At 39.1% G+C, this 21203-nt stretch overlaps 1 protein-coding gene across 3 annotated transcripts in view; it reads right to left on the bottom strand.

Moving 5' to 3' along the window:
• Positions 1-455: 455 nt before the first annotated feature.
• The window catches only part of IFT56 (intraflagellar transport 56), a 61088-nt gene continuing 40340 nt past the window's right edge, over positions 456-21203 (bottom strand). The window contains exons 15-19 of one of the 3 annotated variants that reach the window (XM_071551922.1): positions 19275-19344; positions 17831-17937; positions 15423-15556; positions 13941-14075; positions 456-990 (exon numbers count right to left, since the gene is read on the bottom strand). In XM_071551922.1, the coding sequence (XP_071408023.1) occupies positions 13964-14075; positions 15423-15556; positions 17831-17937; positions 19275-19344 (423 nt within the window). In that variant the 3' untranslated portion in view covers positions 456-990; positions 13941-13963. Of the gene's footprint in view, positions 991-12024; positions 12453-13940; positions 14076-15422; positions 15557-17830; positions 17938-19274; positions 19345-21203 lie in introns of those variants that run through there. The other 2 variants (XM_071551920.1, XR_011697470.1) reach the window with 2 other exon arrangements.

Raw genomic sequence — 21203 nt, forward strand, 5'->3', positions numbered from 1 at the left:
TCTAGATTCAAACTGAGTATTGCTAAGCTCCAGACCTGCAGATCCTGCCAGGAAGATTCTCCTCATCAAAGTTCCTGTGTAGTCTATGTCATTAAACCCTGTGATGGTAAAAAGGGCCCTTTGCTCAGGAAAAGAGCAATTTATTGCTCATCAAACAGAAATCTTACGTGGAAGTCACAGGCTCTCCTGCAGCTCTGCTGAATGCTTGCTTTCAATTAGAAGATAGGAGACTAGACATTGAAATAAGTAAAACAGGTATTTTGTTCACAGGTAATACTTGGATGCATCCATGGAAAGTGATGAAGATCAGTGTCTTGGTTTGAGGGGAAAAAAAACCTAAAAATTTTTACCCACAAGCGGGGGGAGGGGGCCTTCTCCACAATAATGACGCCACACTTTATCAAATTTAAGAAAAAGGAATTTTAATATAAGAAGGATAACTGTTCTTAACTGATATATATATATATGTAAACAGACTAGTGCAAACCGCTTCTCCAACACCACAAGAGAAAGGAAAAAAAACCCAACAAAAAAAAAAAAAACAACAACAAAACCCAGCAGGTTTTTCCTCCCGGGGGAAAGTTATACTTAAGCAGTGCCAAATGTCACAGTCCGGCTGGCTGCGGAGTGAGTTCCCAGTAGTTCCCAGTCCGTCTCCAGCGAGACAGATGAGTGATGAGCTCTCAGATGAACTCTGTGTCTCTTGTCCCAGATGAAGGAAAAAAGAAAGCTGAAAGTGGGGAACCACCACGTGTCCTGCAAAAGCAGCTGCACACCTCTCTCTCTCCCAGGTCACTGTCCCAGCCGGGGCGGGCAGGCCGTGTCGGTGCAGGCGGTGGTGAGGCTGGAACAGAGGCCCGGGATCCCAGATGCAGGAACCAGGAGAAACAGCCACGGTGAGGAGAAAAGGAACGTCTCAGCCAGAAGCCCCAGCAGTGCCAGCAGAGCAACTTCCCTCCTCAGCAGCCACCGCTCCTGCGTTCTGCCGAGCTAAAAGAAAGATGTCCCCAAAACCAAAAGAGACAAACCTGCCCCCATCCAAGTGATCAGCAGTTAACTACTTCTTTTGTTAACTGCTGGCATGGACAGTTAGTGGCAGGGGAGAGAATTTACATAATAATCCCAAACTACAACAATAAGCTGTGCATTTTAAGTATCCAACCTAAAAATCTATTCTGTCTTTCAGCTCCCTGAGATATAGGGAACTATATTCAGAAGTAACGAATGTATAGCAGAAAATGAGTTTTGCAATTATCTGAATCTAGTGCTTCAAATTGTCCTGGTTGCAGTGTAAAAACAGTGTAGGGCAATAACTAGAATATGTTAATATTACATTTGTTCTAAGGTACTAGAAGCAGTCAGGAAAGACAAGAAAACAACCAAATCTAGTAGATCTTAAGTTCTCAAGGAATTTAGTTTTGAATACACCAGAAGTGTTCCAGGCTTGTGCCATATCAAACAGTTCCAAGAAGAGTTAGATTGTGATTTTTTCATAATTTTTTTCCTGTTCTGCTACCTGTTTTGTTCTTTGGCATTAAGCCCTGTCTCAGGTATTTTTTGTACATAGTATATAACATGTTGCACTTCTCAGTGCAACACAAAATAAAAACAACAACTTTTTTTAAAAAAGTAGTTAATTTTGCCAATTATTTTGCTTTCTCTTTGGATATGACCATGCTAGTATACAGATTCCTTCCCTTTGTATGTTACCTGAAGGACACAGTAATGAAAGTGTCTCTTGAAAGAGGCACATTAAGGGTCTAAAACAATAAACCAACTGCAGAATAAGAGTAATTTTGAGGTGAGATTGAAGCTGCTTTTTATTTCACTGGTGAAAACCAGCATGAACAGATTAGACAAAGCAGATGCTCAAAACTACAGGTGCTCCAGTTACATCAGTGAGTGGCACTTTGTTGACCTGACCTTCCTTCAAATACAGAACACAACTGAGACAGTGCAGCAAGCGACCAGAGGCTTCTACCCTGGTGCAGGTGGGATCCTGCTGCTCTGCTTTGGCATGGCTCCTGTCTGTAGCACTCTGTCTTCCTTTTGGGCTGTTAGTGTTGGTTGAGATAGAGTCAGAGCTGTACCCTGTTTTGTTAGAGACCAGTGCTTGCTGTTCTTGTGGGCCTAATGGAAGGTACTGTGCAGCATCTGTGGCTTCCTCTAGGCTGGACACCCTGCCCAGGGCCCATCAGAAGGCACAGCTGTCCTTATCAGTTGTGTTTGTTTCCAGGGAGCTTTCAGCTTCAAAGGCTGAACACTTCCATGAGCTATGAGCCTCTGGTCCTTGGCCAGGGATGCAGAAGAAAGTATGCTCTGCTTATATAAATAATAATCTTAGGTGGTGTGGGATGGCAGTTTGTCGTCTGCTTTGCTTCAGGTGAGCACTGGCACCTATGTTTTTCCATTGGTTGCTTGTCACTGTATCCTCCTCGGTTTCTTATGGTCCAACCAGGCATCTTGTTGATCCTTATGGTCCTTTCACTAAAGGTGCTGCCACAGCCCCTGCAACTTCCACTGTTGTGTCAGGAGGTGGTACAGCTGCAGCTGGATGGTGTTTGTGCAGCCTTTACTAGAACTGCAAGAATCAACTGCACCAACAACGTGGCTGGCATTGCTGGTTTTCTTTTTAATGATGCTCTCTGAATTCAAGTGTAATTTTTTTTAACTTCTCTTCCCTCCTACAGCTTTACCAAGTTGGTTCCTGCCAGATCCAGGATCAAGGAAACCACCCCCCTCTTTCTTTCCAAAGCCAAACACCAATGCCATTCAAACCATTTAGAAAACTAATTTCTCTATAGGATCCTTCCCCCTTATCTTTTCATTTTTATCATTGTTGTTCTTTAAAGTAAAAATAGTGTTTCCTGCAGAACATTCTCTCCTCAGGCACATGTACTTTAAAGTTAGCTGCAGCTCTAGAACAGCCTTAAAAAGTCCAAAGTATACTTTTCAGTGAAGTAAATGGTGTTTGGACAGGTAGAGAAATGCCAGATTCACTCTAGAAAGAGTGCATGCATTAGCTTCAGGTAATTAGGATATTGTTTAGCAGTGCAGTAATACTCATTTGTCACAATTTTGAGGAAGAGGAACCATGATTGTGAGCTTTACCCCATGCACTGGTATAGTGCTCCCTGTGAACTAGTCAAATCTTACTTCTTGGAGAATGAAACTTTGAGCCTATGAGACACTCCAGAGCTTCAAGAAAAGCTTTGAACAAACCTAAGTAAAAGTGCAAGGTTTCAATGGCAATAGGATGTTTTAAGAGTGGAGAAAATTATTAGGCAAAAGATAGTTATTGCTTCTGTAACTGGAGATGCTTTTTACCTTTAGAAGTGAGTTTAGGTGCATCTTTTGTTCATTTGCTGAGATGATGAGTGGTCTTCCAGCGCCATATTGTGTGTCAGGACAACGTAAATGGCATGAGTATGTATCTGGTAGGTAGCTGATAAAACCAAAATGTTGACTTTTATGTCACATTAAAAATAAGCTAGAAATCAGGTCAAGTCTTTATGTGAAAAAAGCAGAGGGATTTACAGAAGTGGGTGTGTCATGGCAGTGTGAATTCCTCAGTCAAAGTGGGGGTGTTATCCATCATCCATGCTGTTCAAGTGTAATTTCTCAAGGAGAACTTCAAAACCTACACAACTTCTGTATGACTGGTGGTTTTTATGCTCTACAGAACATTGTAACATTCTTTAAGCTAATAAATAGGATAAGACTGTTGACTTAGAGGAACCTCAAGATAATTCAAAGCTTCAAGTGCTGGGTTTGGGCAGAACAGCAGGTTAGGAAGAAAAAACAATGAGAGAAAAAGGAAAGAAGAACTGCATCCTTGCCAAGGAGGGCAAGGTGCTTGAAGAAGCTGCTGTGAGAACAGCTTTCGATCTTGGAGAGAAAATGAAATACTGAGACATTAAACATCAGCTTTTAAGTAGGTCCATTTACCAAGCAGAACACAGGTAAATTGCTCCCTTGGATAACAGCAGCAAAATCAATGGTAAATAACATTTCTCTAGTTACATCTTATTTTTTACTTAATAATTGTTTCTGCTTCTGGGGTCAGGATTTCTTGGTGAAGCAAGGAGATAACTTCTGTCTTTAAGCTTTCCTAATGTTAAGGGTGAACTCACTTGAGGCTGATAAATAAGCTGTAAACTTCTGCAGTAATATGATTCCAGGTGAAGTGTCTTAACTAACATTAATTTGGGAATGTCAGCCCCTGAGAGGTTTTCCCTGCCAAGCAGTGAAGATTAGTTAGAGGTCTACACTCTCTAGGAAATTCCTCTTTGCAGGTTTACTCTTTACTTTCTACTAAGGAGAAAGAAATAGAGCAAAAAAAAATTAGTTACTTTCTAAGTGATCACAAGAAAATTAGAACCACCAAATTACCAAAGTAATATAGCACAAGAGAAAATTGGCCTGAAATTGCGCCAGAGGGGGTTTTAATTGGAAAGAGGAAAAATTGGAAGAGGAGAAATCTCTTCACCAAAAAGGTTGTCAAGCAATGGAACAGGCTCCCCAGGAAAGTGGTTGAGTCACACTTCCTGGAGGCGTTTAAAAGCTGTCTAGGTGTGGCACTTGGGGACATGGCCTAGCGGTGAATGTGGCAGTGCTGCGTAAATGGTTGGACTCAAAGGTCTTTTTCAATGAATGATTTAATGATTCTTTAAAATAAGCTTTTACCTAAAATCCTGGATTTTCTTGCAGATGCAAAGAACAGCACGAAGGGTTACATCAGCAATAAACACAGATTTTGTAGAGGAGTACCAAGTAACACACATACACAAGTTTTTTCTTTAAAAATACAACTGTATAGAAAGGGAGCCGATTTCAATGAACTGGTAAAGAAGCTTAAACTGAGGAGCATCTGCCTGTTACATGCTGATTGTGACTAACAATGTCACTTAAACCATACTTATGCCGAGTTTAAAATTGAGGAGGTGCTGTCTTTGAAAATAACAGAGTTCCTTAATGGTAGCTCTTTTATGAATCACACCTGTTCATTTGAGAATGTAAAAACACCTAGATGTTTACAGAAATAGAGAGGGATTATGTGCTCACTTTTTTCCTCATTTGCACCATTTGTACTTGCAGCATGGGATGCTCATCTCCAGTGAAAAGCCTGTTCCATCAGGTCAGCATCCCTGAAGGCAGCCAGAGATTACCAGCCTGTCTGCAACTTTGGAATCAGATGATTTTCTTATTTCTGTATTACTGTCTGCTGATTTTATTTAGTTTTTCCTTCCAACAGTAGGTAAAACTACACAAGAATATGAGTCACAATTTCAAGTAGCTCTTACACCCACCTATAACACAAATAAGGAGGATTGCCCAGGTAGGGAGTTCTCAGGTTAAATTGCAATTTCTATACTGAAAGCAGTAATGCTGTTTAATGAGGTAAAATGGTCTGGAAGTAATGCTCAGCAGTACAAAAGCTAACTTGCCACAGAATTGCTCTTGCTCAGGGTTTCTCTTCTGAGTGTCAAGGACAAGACACTCTTGGTGCCCTTGAGAGCAGTCAGGCAGACTACAGTCTAGACGAGCCTTGGTCACTTGCCACTGTGATATTGTCTAGTTTCTTGTGAATTATAACTATTTTAATAAGGCAGTTAAATGCCTCCCTGACATCCGATCCTGCCAGATCTCGGAAGCTAAGCAGGGTCAGCCCTGGATTAGTACTTGGATGGGACACCTCCTGGGAAATGCTGGGTGCTGTAGGTTCTAGTCCTGAGGACTTCACTGGCACTGTCCAAGCTCGCTCGGCCGTGGCAGATGGACCTCAGGACTTAAACGGTGGGGCCAGTTCTGCGCACGCTGTGCCTCACCTAAAACTCCACTGCGCAGGCTGGAAGGGCACACCCACGTGGGGACAGCCCTGCCCAAATCTGCGTTTGCGAAGATGAGCCACACATAATTATCAGAAATTTATTTAATACTGTAATATATGAAAAATTATTATAGTTACTGTTCAGAAAACAACATTCATTCTTGCAAAAAGGAGAATTTCATTTAATACATATGTGTAGATTGAAAAGCAAGCTCCTAGAAGATATAAAGACATACAACATAATATTTGACCGTCACCTTGCAGGAATCTTTTCCCTTTCCCTTTCCCTTTCCCTTTCCCTTCCTTTCTCTCTCCTCCTGTTATTTTCTTTCTTTTTTCTTTTTTTTTTTTTTAGTTACTCCTTTCACTTTCAGACTGTTTTTACCAAAACTTCAATTTCCTAACCAAGCTTTTCAATGCCTCTCAGCACGCTGGAAACAGCTTTTACTTATATAAAGTTCTTCACCAAAGTAAGTGCATATTATCACAAACAGCTGAGGGTGATTGCATAAACAAATTAGGGCATGTTTAACATTTGTATCAGCTTATGATCAGAATAGTCAGACGCATACTTTGCATGTGCATTTCAGCATTTTCATACGTCCATGATTTTATTTCCAAGTCAAATTGCCTTCAAAAAGCGAAGCACATATTTATCATCGAGAATTAACTACATACTGAGCTTGCAGATTCAACACAAAGCTGCACTTGAGCTGCCACAGCATTAAAAATAGCATCTGAAAAATTACATATGAAATACAATTTTTCATACAAGAATAGTTTAGACAGACTGAAATTTTATAAAACTTTTCTTTCCACCTCAAGTTGTATTTTAAGAAGACATAAGAAATGTAAACTTTTTAAAGTGTATTAAAACACATGTAGAATAGCAGCAGTAGCAGTGATAATTTTAAGAATAGAGTGGATGCTACATAGTAGAATTGCTTGTGAAAACAAACTACATTTTCTGTATAACAGTATTATTTCAAATGTAATTTTTCTGACCTTAAAAAGAACTACCCCAACATTGGCAAGTAATTGTACAGTCTATTCTTACCTGAATACTTCCTCACTAATTTAAGATACTGAGTTATTTCTTAGTGTCATGCTGATTTCTAGTCCTCCATAGGACTCAGCATTTTACAAAAATGAAAAAATCTTGACTTGAATGGTGGTAACGTGCAAGCGAAGCAAGTCATGCTCAGAGGTGTAGCTGGGGGAGGAAGAGGTAAGTAGAAAACAGCAGTACATTGGCAGTACTCAGTGGTAGTCCTGTAAGGCCTGTCACAGTACTGTGTGGATGAGAAGGGAAAACGCTCAGTAGGGAAGGAGAATGCACAGAAATTTAAAGTGGACAGCGATTAAACCTGTTTGAGAATACCTGGCTAAACTGAGTGGGCAGTCTTGTAAAGCTTGCCTCAGGAATTACTTCGTTGTGACTGGAAAATAGCTCTTATGCCTTTGAATTGTGGGGACACCCATCATTGTTTTATATAAACAACCAGCGTCTCGGTTTGTCCAGTGATAACCAAGTTCAGCACATGTGGCATCATGAGTAAGTCAGACAAAAGTAAGACTGAACTTGTAGAATACAAATATTAGGATAATCACCACTACTGGGAATATACCAGGCAGTATAAGACGTGGTTGTCAGGTTTCATAATTTGATTTTTGTAACATTTTCTTTGACACAGCTTTCACACATGGATTGATATTCATGAGATACACTGACTTCATGTGATACGAATTAATTCACCAGCTCTGCAAAATAAGACATTGAGTTTTGTCACATAATGGCTACTCATTTAATGGCCTTGCCCACTAATGTCAGGCAAGGAAAAGATTACTAGTAGTTTTGAAGTAGATGGGCATAATGATCCCATTATGCTAAGAAGGACAAAATCATCAAAGCAAATTGTAGCTGTTACAATGAGCAATGTAGCTATTAGAACTGAAGCACAGTTCTTTTCTATGTGATGTAAGCAATCTTAACATATGTATTCTTATAATGTTATTCTATATTATATAATTCTGCACTGTTATGTGTGTCTTTCCATAGAAGTGACCACACAGAAGTTGCTTACAGTGATCAAGGAGCAGATGGTGGAGTCTAAGGCTCATCACTCATCTCCAGTCAAGGACCAGCTTAAAGTGTGGTTTGAGGACTTCCAAAAAAGGTCCACGAAAATGCACTTCAGACACAACAGCATAGGTAGTATTTCACTTTTTAGTTAGATTCAGCTGTATCTGACAACTGTTGCAAAACTATCCCATAGCATATTTCCTATCAAAATAACAGAAGACCCAGGGTCTTGAAGGTCTAGTTTAAAAACATTTTGAAGACCATGACTTATTTTACTGCATTTGTTATTTGAAACTCTCCTAAAGAATTCCCAATTATATAATGTGGAGTAATTAAGCATAATTCAATGTGTAAGTATGAATTGAAACAGAAGTTCTCTTTTTATTTGAAGAATGCATTATGTCTTCTCAAAAGTCACAGCTCTTACTAAATATAGACTTTTATTGTAAAATTAAAATTAGCATAATTCATCAAGTAAGCAAGACCTGTAAGGAATTTGGGAACCATCCCTTGCTCAGAGATGTGAAATGCCTACTTTATTTATTCCAAATTAAAGTTTTTAAAAAAGTAAGTTTTTAGTGTGTGGCTAAATGTGATTACATGGGCAAGAAAAAATTGTTTCAAATTCTGCAAAAGGACTTGAACTGCTGGACTCCATCAATCTCTCTGAGATGCTTTAAGGTTCATCTAATAAAAAATTAATGGGAAGTATTATCTCCCATTATATGGATCTTTTACAAGTTTACCTGAATACAACAATACTGCAGTTCCTACAAACCCAACACATATATTTCTGATGTCGTATACCTAATTTACAAGAATAGCATAATACAGTATTTATAAGGTACCTGTTAAGTAAGTTGAGAATGACAGATGATGAAAAGTAGCCATCAGTCATCATTAACAGAATGTTTTGGAGCCCCTGGAAGGATGGAGGATTCAACAGATCCCTTGATAATCCAGATATAGATGTAAAGCAACACTAATAAACATCCACAGAGAAATGGGCCAGTAATAAGTGAGGATAAGATAGTCATTCAGCATGATCTGCATAAGCTGGAAAACTATGCCCATTCAAACAAAATACAGTTTTGTAGAACTGCAAGTAGGCTGTTTCTTCTGAGGGACTGGCTGCATCCTGGAAAATGCTGGTTAGGGGAAAACCTGGGATGTCATGTCACAGTCGAGAAGCAATTTAATGCAAGCTTCCCCTGTGATAATATGACAAAAAATATGATAATATGCAGTCTATGAGTAGGAGAACAGGAAGCAGCAGTATGGAGGAACATATTCCAGTGTTATATACAGTCATAAATTATGCCCAGTGCTACACAGCACTGTTTTGGAAAAAAGTCTGTTGACAAACCAATTGCCAGTTTTCCATCTTGGAAAATACCCTTACAAGAGAGCTGTCTTTCACACAGAGAGAGTTGACTTGCTGAGCTTTATGCATGCCTAAAGATGAAAAAAAACCACCCCAAACTGAAAACCACCAAAACCCCCAACCCAAACCAAAGAATGCCTGGATTTAATGGCTAACAGCAATGAAGATCCTTGAAAGATTCAAATATTAGAAAGCAAGGCCAAACAAGTTCAATTAAGAATTAAGGTACAGTTTCTAAAACAGCAAATGTGATTTAACTGCAAAGTAGAACTATGGATTTTTCATTATCCACCTTTAAATTAGGACTCTTAAAGTTTTTCTGGCAAATATTTCATGGTAAATTGAGTTAGCTATTGGATTCAACATAAAGATTAGCTGATGAAATCTACCATCTTATAGTGTGTAATGTCAGGCCAGGTTATTTAGCAGTTGATTATTTGATTTTAAGGTTACCGGTAACACTTTCATGTGATTATCTACTTATTTAATGATCATATGAATAGATTAAAAGAGAAGAGAGAAATCTGGAAACGAAACTCCAAAAAGAGTGAGTGGAAATTACTTCTAGAGATAACAGCGAGGAAAAATGGTTAATAAGTAAACTGATAGGCAAAACCCAGACGTTTTCTTCAATGTATGTAGAGGTCCCATAAAGTGAAGCTACGTGTAGCAACACCTATATATGTAATTGTTTACTTTGTGTCTTACTACCTAATGGCCAAGTTCCTCATTCAACCTTAGACAGCTTTGTTAGGAAGATCAATGAGCAATTTTCAAGCTGAGGGAACTACATAAACCTAAATGCCTGCTACAGTCCAGAGCTGGAATGTGACAGGATTTTTCTTTCAAAATGAAATTGCCACCTCCAGTTTAGTAAGTTCTTTGGCTCCAGCTGTTACTAGAAGATATATGTTGGATTCCAGAAGTAAACCAAGATATATTGAATCAATTCAGATGTTGGCCGAAGCAGATGTTATTCTGGAACTCACAGCAGCAGACAGGATTAATGTCCTCCTCTGCAGTGTAATTCACTTAGATGTTACTGGCATAGATGTCCAGGTATTACCAAGTTTAATTCAAGATTGACTTCCTTATACATGAGGAGTGGATAAGCACCCAAACAAAAGCAATTACACGCTGTTTCGGGTTTGGCTTTCTCTACCGGTCACTACTAGTGATATGATCACTAGCACAGTACCTTCTGTGCGTTCTCTGTACCTTTTTTTTTAACCAGAAACAGATGATTATTCAGAATATAACAAATAGCTGTAATTTCAATACTCTTCCTTGAAATTCTGATGATGCAGCAATTTGTCTCTACCTTAGTCTCCCTTCCACTACATAATCTGAAATGCCACTGTTTCAGTTTTGTAATGCACTTACTCCTGACCCAATAAACTGACCTGTTTCCCTGACTCTGGGCGTGCATTCTTCACTGCCTGTTCTGAATAGGTCACTTGTGTTGTTTTCCTCCACATCTACCTTCACTCCTAGACATCTTTTTTAGAATACCTTGACTCCTTAAATTTCCACAGTTCAGGGAAATATGGAAATGGGCAGGGATAAAATTTTGTTAACTATCTGAGGAACAGCTGCAGATATACTTTATTAAATTCTACTTCCGTATCAGCTAAGGCACCTCCTATTCTCACATCTGTTCTTTGAATGCCATCTCAGATTAAACAATGGGAGATACATTCTAGACGTATTTCTAAGGTAAAATACACACCAGTATCGCAGAACTTTTCTTGTTCTGCATTTTAATAGTACCTACATATCTGTTCCATTACCAAGACCTAAGTGCTAAGACAATACATAATGTATCTTTTATTTTATCACTGCTCAAGGCAAAGTTCTGCAGTCCCCTGTTATATCTTAAATGACAAAAGCTTTATTACCAGTCAGTAAAATGCACTGTGCTAAACTCCACACTATTTAGCATGTAAAATATGACATTATGATTATAGTAAATAAAAGTGAGGTTTTAAAAAACTTCTTCACTGGTCACAGACAAGAGAATTTAAAATTACTCCCCAAGCCCCTTATGCTTCAATGCCATCAGACTTATTTCAGGAGATTCAACTAACATGTAAAATGGTCTGTAATTGATTTGGATGCTCTTCAGCTGTCCTGCAGGTTAAGCTTCAATAAAGGGAGTAATTAGATGCATTTAACATCTGCTACAAAGCTACCAACATGATTTTTTGAAGCTTTGTACCAAGATTCATAATTGTATTCCCGATCTGTTTCCAAGTTAATTAAACTGAGATGGAAAAGAAAAATGCCATTTATAAGTGAAACATATTTTGTAACTGCTTTCAGTGAAAATGCCGCTTCTTTCCCATCTTTTTTGAATTAGTGTAACATAATCCTTGCCCCTGCTAAAGGCTGTGTTATTGTATGATGGATCGGTTTCTAGATGCAAATGCAAGTAGCCACAACTATCAATGTACTTCCAGACACCTGATTGTTGATACCCAGATTTTTTGCTTTAAGCAGTAAAAACACTGACATGTTAAATGGCAGAGAGGTGTGTATGTTCCATATATACTTAGCTGCCTTATTTTCAGCAAACTACCATAAGATCAGGACCAAGGCCATTGTCTTGACTTTGACTGATTAATGAACATGCACTTAATGACCAGCCACAAACCTGCCTTCTTCCACAGCAAAATGAATATATTATTTCAACTCATGCAGTATGAAGCAACATAGACCAACCAGACATTCAATTAAGAGCTTTAATCAATGCAGACAGTAGAGAATATGGCATTCAGAATTCCTCCAAAAAGATAAAAAATACTTTAGTATTTTACAAATTTATAAAATTTTACAAATAATGTATAATTGTTTTTTCACTATTGTTACAGTTACAAAGGTGGGGGGTGGAGCTTTAGTGATGAATATTCATCATACACTTGGAACTGACTTTCCAAGGGTGGAAACCCAGTCCCACCATTTGCCTGGATGGATCCAGAATGCACTGGGAAAGGGTGAGGCTCCAGAACGCTTACTGTACATTGATGACATCGTTGTATGTGGGAACAGGCAGAGCAATTTTTGAGAAGGGGGAGAAGATAATCCAGATTCTCCTGAAAGCTGGTTTTGCCATTAAACAAAGTAAGGTCAAGGGATCTCCCCAGGAAATTCAGTTCCTAGGAGTGAAGTGGCAAGATGGACATGATCAGATTTCAATAGAGGCAATTAACAAAATAGCAGCTATGCCCTCACCAACCAGCAAGAAGGAAACACAGGCTTTTTTAGGTTTTTGGAGTTTTTGGGTTTTTGGAGAATGCATATCCCAGAGTACTGTTGGATTGTAAGTCCCCTCTGCCTTGTGACATGGAAAAATGATTTCAAGTGAAGCCCTGAACAATAACAAGCCTTTGAACAGATTAAACAAGAGACTGCTCATGCAGTAGCCCTTGGGTCAGTCAGGAAAGGGCAGGCTGTAAAAAAACGTGCTCTACACTGCAGCCGGGGAGAATGGTCCTACCTGGAGCCTCTGGAAAAACTGCCTGGGGAGACCTGAGGAAAACCTCTGGGGTTGTGGAGTCAGGCATACAAAGGATCTGAGGCCTGATACATCCCAAAAGTAAAAGAGATACTGCCAGCTTATGAAGGGGTTCAGGCCACCTCAGAAGTGACTGGCACTGAAGCACAGCTCCTCCTGACACCCCAACTGCCACTGCTGAGCTGGATGTTAAAAGGAAAATTTCTTCCCACACATGATGCCACTGATGCAATGTGAATTAAGTGGATTGCTCTGATCACACAGTGAGCATGAATAGGAAATCCTAATTACAAAGAGATCTTGGACATCATCATGAACTGGCTTGGAGGTGAGAATTTTAGACTATCATTCGAAAAGGGAGAGGAGCAGGTGATACATACTGAGGAGGGCCCACTATATAATCAGCTACCAGAAGATGGAAAGTGATATGCTCTCTTTACTCATGTTTCCTGTTGTATTGTAGGGACAAACAAAAAATGGAAAGCTGCCGTATGGAGCCCTATATGGCGAGTCGCAGAAGCTATGAGGGACAAGGTGAATCAAGTTGGATCCAGATGCAGAGCTGAAAGCTGTCCAGCTGGCTTTAGATATTGCTGAAATAGAGAGAAGTGGCCAATGCTCCATCTCTGCACTGACTTGTGGATGGTAGCAAATGCTCTATGGGGGTGGCTGGACTGATGAAAAAAGGCATTCTCCCATAACACCCTAGTAATGGCTTTTTGTTATCACCATTACCATCTCTATTTGCACATTCTATCACTTGTTGAAATAGGTTTGTCTCAGTCATGTAACAAATGATTCTTCTCCAGAAGCCAGAAGGCTTGCTGAAAAAAAAACCCACAAAGAGTTCAGCAACTCTTGTGGAGAAATCTGGGGAATATTTGAGGAGCACTTTACTTGTGGACAGTTGAAATTACTACTGAAAAAGTGAAACTTTGAGGAATACAGATAAAAAGTTTTAATTAAAAAAAGAACCAACTTGCTAAATGTTTTGCAATCTCACTGCAGTACACTCTTCCTCAGCTGGCTAAACCTGCTTGAATGTCTGAAGTCCTACAACGAAGGAGACAGAATGTAGAGGAGAAACCCAGACCCACATCTTGCAGCCTGACATACAGTAGCAACTGACCCGGTTCATCTTGTGGCACTGCCTTACACAGGGACTCTGTTCTCCTTGGCCCACTTTTTCATGATGCGGACAATGTATTCTACTTGAGAATTACCAGTGCTCTTCAGAAGACGCAGCACTTCCTGCAGAGTCTCTCTACAAAGGTGGAAAGGAAAGATTTAAATGAGGGTAAGACCCAAGTGATACAATAAACTACCCACATAAAACTATTTTGCAAGACATGGTTCCTCCTAGACAGAAAGGTCTATTCATCTGCAGTGCAGGAATAGGTTAAAATGCACAGTTGATGAGATCCCAGATACAAAAAAACCCCAACCAGCCAAAAAACTCTTGCATACAATTGTAAAGAAATTAAAAGAAAAAAAAAATCAGCAAAATGTAATTAGTTTACAGTTTAGTGTACACATGTGTATTTATTTATATATAAATCCTTACTCTCACTAAATAGTTCCCCAGAACAAAGCAAATCTTTTTTTTTTCATCTTTAATGTTATTTGTTAGTCTTTAGTATGGCAACATCTAGCTAATACTTCCAAAGCACCTTACACATAAACACAAATAACATGGAAATGAACATTAGCAATAGGATAAACCAGTATCCTGCTGCAGTTAGCCAGCTAGTTTGCAGTATGAACTTGTTTGCATATTTTTGTTTGAAAAACAGACAAGCTATGTTTATTTTACTGCATCTGCTGCAGGGATTGCTGAAAGGACACTTGAAAGATGCAGTAGTTAACGAGATTATTCCAGCAGAGAAGTGAAGAGAAGAAAGGTGTAGAAGGCAAGATACACAACTGTTAGTCATGTAGGAAACAGCAGCTTTGGCCAGAGGACAATGCCCATTTGGCATCACAGCAGAATATTCACAAGGGAGCAGTCCTTAAATACAGCCTCACTACTCTCTTTCATTCTCCCATACAGTGAAATGGGCCAAAAACAAAATTATCAGTTACACAGATGATTTCCTTTAAGCTTTCATCAAGTAAGTGTATTTGTCTCACATGGACAGTGTCTTCGGAAAGCAAATTTAGTGAAAACACAGTCTCATCTACTCACTCTTTGGAGAAATCGTGTCCTTCTTACACTGTTGGGTAAGCACTTCCTTAGTTCTGTTCTATGAACCTTAAAATGTCATGTGACAGTTTTCCATTCTTATGCCATCAACATAAAATAAGGTTTTTTTCCCCAGCTCATGAACATAGTGCTACATTTATAACCCAGTTTTTCCTAGTATGATGACCAATATATTTTGGTATCTTACAGTTCATGGCATTCGCTGATAAGATATTCTCCACCATATATTGGTGTGGAAGATATACTTCAAATTGGAAACTGTACATGGAACCACTGGCCAGAGTGTGTACTCTCTGAAAGGTCAATAAAGAATGGGAAGAGTCCTAAAGCTAAGAATGATTCTGGGTTACCGCTACCTCAAAATAGAGAAAGAGCAAAATAAATCCAGATACAGCACAGAATACTCACTTTGCTTCTCGGCCAGCTAAGATCATTTGAAATACACCCACACAAGCACCTCTCTTGCCTTCCCAGTATTCAGGATTATTGTCCAATCTCTCCAGAACATCAAACGCTTTGGCTGAATAGTAAAACTGACGCATCTGCATGGAAAGTGAAACATTGTTCCTGACTGCAAGACCATCTTTCAGAAGGGGATTAAAAACACTGAGCTCAGTTTTCTTAAATTAGCAGTAAGTCGTAGAAGAAATGTCCATTTTCCTGTTTCTCTGCAGGCAGTAAGTGACACAGAACACGGACATTTAAGTTCTATGGAGGTGGTATTGTAACATCTTTTTTGAGGTGCTCTAATCTAGTGTTGTACCAACTAAACCAAAGCCCTCAACAGAATATCAATACCTCAAACTAGTCCAAACACTCGAAAACAGAACCACATTTCCTCATGTAAAGATGGTCACATATCTGTATGTCTTATGGGTTTAACTTAACAGTTAAATCTTTTTCTTCACTATTACAGTACAATACAAGAGAAGATTCAGTGACTCTATAATCCAAAATTTTCCTGATCATAAGAAAATCCAGTGTGTACCTATCTTTTCTGCCTTAGGTTCTCTACTTGTGATTGGAAACCAGAAGGAAGTTGCTTGGCAACAGTCAGTGCAAAAGGAGCGACCATATTAACCATGGATTTTGAAGTCAGCATTAACTCATGGGCTGTATCTATGACTGTGAGTGCTCTCCACCTAGGCAAGCCTGAATAGCAATACTGTTTGTGACTTGCATCTTCCCATGAGGGAGCACAGAAGGTAGGCTGAGCACAAACTCCCATCCTGTGCTGGCTGGAATCCTGCATTTGCAGAGAAAAAAGGGTAGGCTGTGGGAGTTACATTTGGAAACTTTAGTCAGAGAAACACTGGTACAACTCAATGATCTTGGATGGACTCGATGATCTTGGAGGTCTTTTCCAACCCAATCGATTCTATGATTCCATGATTCTATGAACACAGTGAGTAATAATTCTCTTTTCTTCACATAAAAGTTGATTTAAACCACCGATAACTGGCAAGTGCTTAAATGGATGGAAATGAAAATAGTGAGTAAAAACAGTATCAGATGTGTCAGCTAAAATGAAAAAATCAATACTGATCTATCCAAACTAGTATCTGATCTACTTCCACTAAGCAAATACAGGTTTAATGTCCTCCTTCTTCTACCTGACATTAAAGTAGGAAATGCTTCACCCCAGGTCATGTGCTGTTCCCTATATGGACAAGATGGGCTCTTGCATAAAAAGCATTAAGATATTAGCCAGAAGTGCTGCATCCCAGCTTCCTCACTGAACAGCTTCCATCAGCACAGCAGTGGGGCACTCAGCTGCACCTACTCTCAGGACACTGTTGACATTGCTTCATCCATGCTCATTCTGCTTTCTGTTGAGCAAAGCCTAGTGCAACTGCCTTCATAAGTTACAATTCTGGTGCTGTCTGTGGACGTCTAATATAATGTACTGTTTTAGAAACAACTGAAAAATGCCACATAAATTCAAACAACATGGACCTTGCCATTTAGTGGAAGAGGTACAAAGAGCTGCTAGTGTAGAAAGACAAATTATAACACTATAGTCACAATTTTTGACATTAAATTCCTTGGCCTTTGAAGCAGTCATTTATGGCCAAATGTAGACACATAATTAGGCTGAAAAATTCAGTCTTATAAGTGCAGTTTATAAGAGCTCTAGATAAATCCAAAATGCGGGTCTGTCTCTCCTCTTGAGTACAATAACATGTGAGAAGAATTTACACAAAGCAATCAACTGATTTAAGTGAGACTTTAAACAGTCTAGAGAGAGATTTTACATGAGGTCTGTTTGCCAACTTGCTTTCACAAATTGCAGCTACGGGAAACACCAGAGAGTCACTTGCTTGAGCAATAAGACTTGTAGGGTGAGATGGTGGACTGAGTACTTGAAAGATGTGCAAGAGATAATTCTCTCAGCTTTAGAATAATGCTTTTGAGATTACAAGGAGAATTTCCCATTGTCATTACAAGCTTTAATGAAAACATAACACTGTCCCAGAAAAAAAAAGCAGTATGAGGTTCCTTGCCAAATCTATGCTAGATTTTTTCCTTACAAGTTTTTTGTCATTTCTACTCATAATGAATCCCTAGCAGAAGAAATTGTTATCATTACTGATAGCTCAAGCATGCAGTAATTTACCAATGTTTTGATTAATGGGTTGTCTACCAAGAAGGCCTGTAGGTTAAAATACTGAGTAATCCTTGCCAACTCATCCACATTATTAGACATTCTGCTGTTATAAAAGAAAGTTCAGTAGTGATGACAATGATAAAAAGCATCCAAAAAATGACTGTTGGTACAATCACTGAATTAACCAAGCTCTGAAGAGAAAACTCACTCTGTAACAATCATTTGCAATGAGCTGCAACAGGTTAAAGGAGTCCCCTGAGGTCTCCATCTTCAGATAGAGCTTCCAGGCCAACTGTGGTTTCTTATTCATAATATCTGCAGTAAAAAGAAAAAGCCAGAACTGTGAAAAGAATATGCCATGTGCAATACTCGATGGCAGGTGGAATAGATGTTCCTATATTCCTTTGCTTAATGTAAATAATGTATGCCTCTGCCATGAGCATGAGGCTGGGAAGGGGAACTTGTCCTTATCTTCTGCCTTACTCGTGGTAACAGCCAATTCATCAGAGAATACCAATGTCATGAGGAATAATTATGGTCTTTACATACACAATTTATATTTCACGGCAATAAGAACAACTTGTACAATTTCAGATTTGATTCAGGAAAAGAAAGGAAAGCATTAGAGAAGTTTTTTATGCAGAACAATGCATTCAAGAAGTGTTTGGACAATACTCTCAGGAACATGGTATGACTCTTGGGGATGGCCCTGTGCAGGGCTGAGTTGTACTCAAGGAGGCTTGTGGGTCCCTCCAACTCAGAACATTCTGTGATTCTGTGAAAGATCATGTTAAGAGATGTTTACTGCATCTGCAATATGGCATAATGTCCCAAAACCTACGTATTTACATTCCAGGTATAGGTACTAAAAACTGTTTCATAAGAGAACATTTTTCTATTGAGGCACTGTGAGGAAAACAAATGAGTCTAGGGAGTCTGAGACTTGAGTCATTAGAAAAGCCCACCTCTATACTATTTTGTACATGGCACTGTAGCTGTGTATCTGTACTGAGGTGTACTCTGCAATGTTTTAAAAACTGGTTCAGAAAAAGTCAGTAACATTTGCCATAGAATATTAAACACAGCAAAACCTTCCTGGTTCAAGGAAAGAATAAGTTTTGGAAGAAAAAACATGCTGGAGATTGTAAAGGATATCCCTCAGGCACAGGAGTTTGGACAACATGTAGAGTAACACGGTAGGAAGAAAAAATATTGCATATACTTGCCTGATTCTTCTCTTCCCTAGACATCTGACATTGCCTGCCCTTGGAGGCAGACAGACCCTTCGTCCTGACCCTGTATGAATACTTCTATTTTGTGTTTTACCCTGAACATTTCAGAGCCATAACTCAGTTTTTTAAGACAGAAAGTCTTTACTCAAGCAATTGGGTAGACAATTGAGAAGAAAAAGGGTCACTGGTCAGGACAAAGCTGCATTGACAGTAGTATAACAGCATTGCACTGAAGCAGTAATTGCTTATAAAAGCCAGAGGTGCAATAACCACCTACACTATAACTAGTGCAATCAGCTTTTCACTTTCATAGTCCTGGATCCACCTACAACATTATATTCAATTAGGAAAGTGGATTGCCAAGACTGATGCAATAGAGGAGGACCTGTATTCTGCAATGTTGAGAGTAAAGTGACTCACAGCAGCGAGCTAGCCAGCTAAGGTAAACAAAATCACTCTTTATCTTCTCACTCTGGATCAAAAGGAACACCTGCAGGAAGAAGGAAAATAGAAGGTTATACATGCATGTACTTTTAAACAAACAAAAGGCAGACCTATCTCGTTTCAACATGCAGCTAAGGCTTAAGCCACACAAACAACTGCTTCATGAGAAGAGTTTGGAAATGCAAGTGCAGTGCAGGGGCATTCCTACTCTGTGTGGGGTAGGTGGAGGATTCACACAGTGCCTGCTTGTCAAGGGACTTGTGCAGCTTCAGAGTGCCAAGCTGAGAGGAGGGTGCGGCCTGCTCTGAACAAGTGCCAGTGGGCGGCCATGCAACACAAACAGCACAAAGGAACACTGGGCCTGTGGGAAAAGCTATTTGGAATGTGTTTGTTTAGAAAGCAATGCAAGCAATTACATTAGCATCTTCTTGAAATACCAGAAGTTTCACATACAGATGAGCCTTTCCTCCCCACACATGTCAGAGATCATTCCAGGTCAGCAATAAACCCCTTCTAATCATTTTGGTTTCAGTAAGGTTCTGAGGCAAAGCATTCATCTTTTGTAACTTACCATACAAATACAGGTTTATTACACTCTACATCTAAAGGGATTTGTGGGGGGGACGTTATACATTTTAAAATGTACTCTGGCTTTGCTCACAGAAAAAAAGAAGATATTTATGCATCTCTAGTATATTTGTAAATGTACTGGACGCTACTGGCAAAACTCAAAATACCTTTATAGGAGCAGATGGATGTACTGGAACAGTGAGTTACACAAATCACTAACATTTGTATTGCTTAAACATTGCTGATTTCCTAATTCTGAGGGGAGGGAGAAGGCGTAATAGGGAAGAAATAAAACAAAAAGTGGCATTATCGCTGTGAGTAGCACTTTATCATGGGTTTTATTTCATTACGTTCAGGGAACTATGCTTGTATATAACTTAATAAGTGCTATATGTGGAGATGTTTTACAAGTTTATGAGACACTGGTGAAGGCTGATCTTTATACGGAAGTATCATCACAACCAGAGATCAGACATGAGGCCAGATGAATCAATTTAATTACATAATTCAGTTATTTAAATGCATCAGCTATATACCACAAGTTTCTACAGAACAACTTCTAAAAAATGTAAGAGGAAAAATGTACATTAACAGCAGCTTACACCTTTGTGTTTCTTTGCTGCCTGGCTGCTACTAAAACTTAACATAACATTAACATTTATATGAAGTCTCAGGAATCAGCATAGCCCACTAGCATAGTTTTGAAAGGTTTTCATTAAGCTAAGTGAATTAAAACTTAGTGAATTGAAATATCTTTTCATTTTCCTGACAGTCTTGGATATTTTTCTTAACGACATGCAATTTCAGGTCACAGAAATTAAGGGGCAAGGGTGCTGGGTGGAGGGGTCAGGATGGGTGGGGGGAGAGACAAATTGTAAACCCAGGAAGGTTCTGTTGTTGACAAACCTGAAGAGTTAGAAAGACAGGAAAAACAGAACAAAAATATAAACCCCAAACCAAACAAACCTATATGATTCACTTTAGACTACATGGTGTGGGATTTTTTTGTGGCTTTTCTTCTTTTTGGTCTTGTGGAAAATGTTGCTTCCATCTTCATAATAACTGTTTGCTTTTGCATATTTTAGTTGTAATTAAGTTTCTGCTGCATATAGACATAAAAAAATACTGGGTGTAGAAGTTAATCTCTTCCAGCTGCATCTGAATGCTGCTGAATAAGATAGTGAGCACTTCCTCTTTTCCTCCCACATCTCCCAGAGGAAGATTTTTTTTTTAAACACAAATTTCTAGGGACACTTAAAAGCTTTTAACTATTCAGTGTCTTTTACTCAGCATGCCCTACTCCGTCTGAACAGAGTGCCTGGGATCCCAGACAAA

Source organism: Pithys albifrons, chromosome 3 (assembly GCF_047495875.1).
Source record: "Pithys albifrons albifrons isolate INPA30051 chromosome 3, PitAlb_v1, whole genome shotgun sequence".
In the NCBI taxonomy this organism is placed as follows: Eukaryota; Metazoa; Chordata; class Aves; order Passeriformes; family Thamnophilidae; genus Pithys; species Pithys albifrons.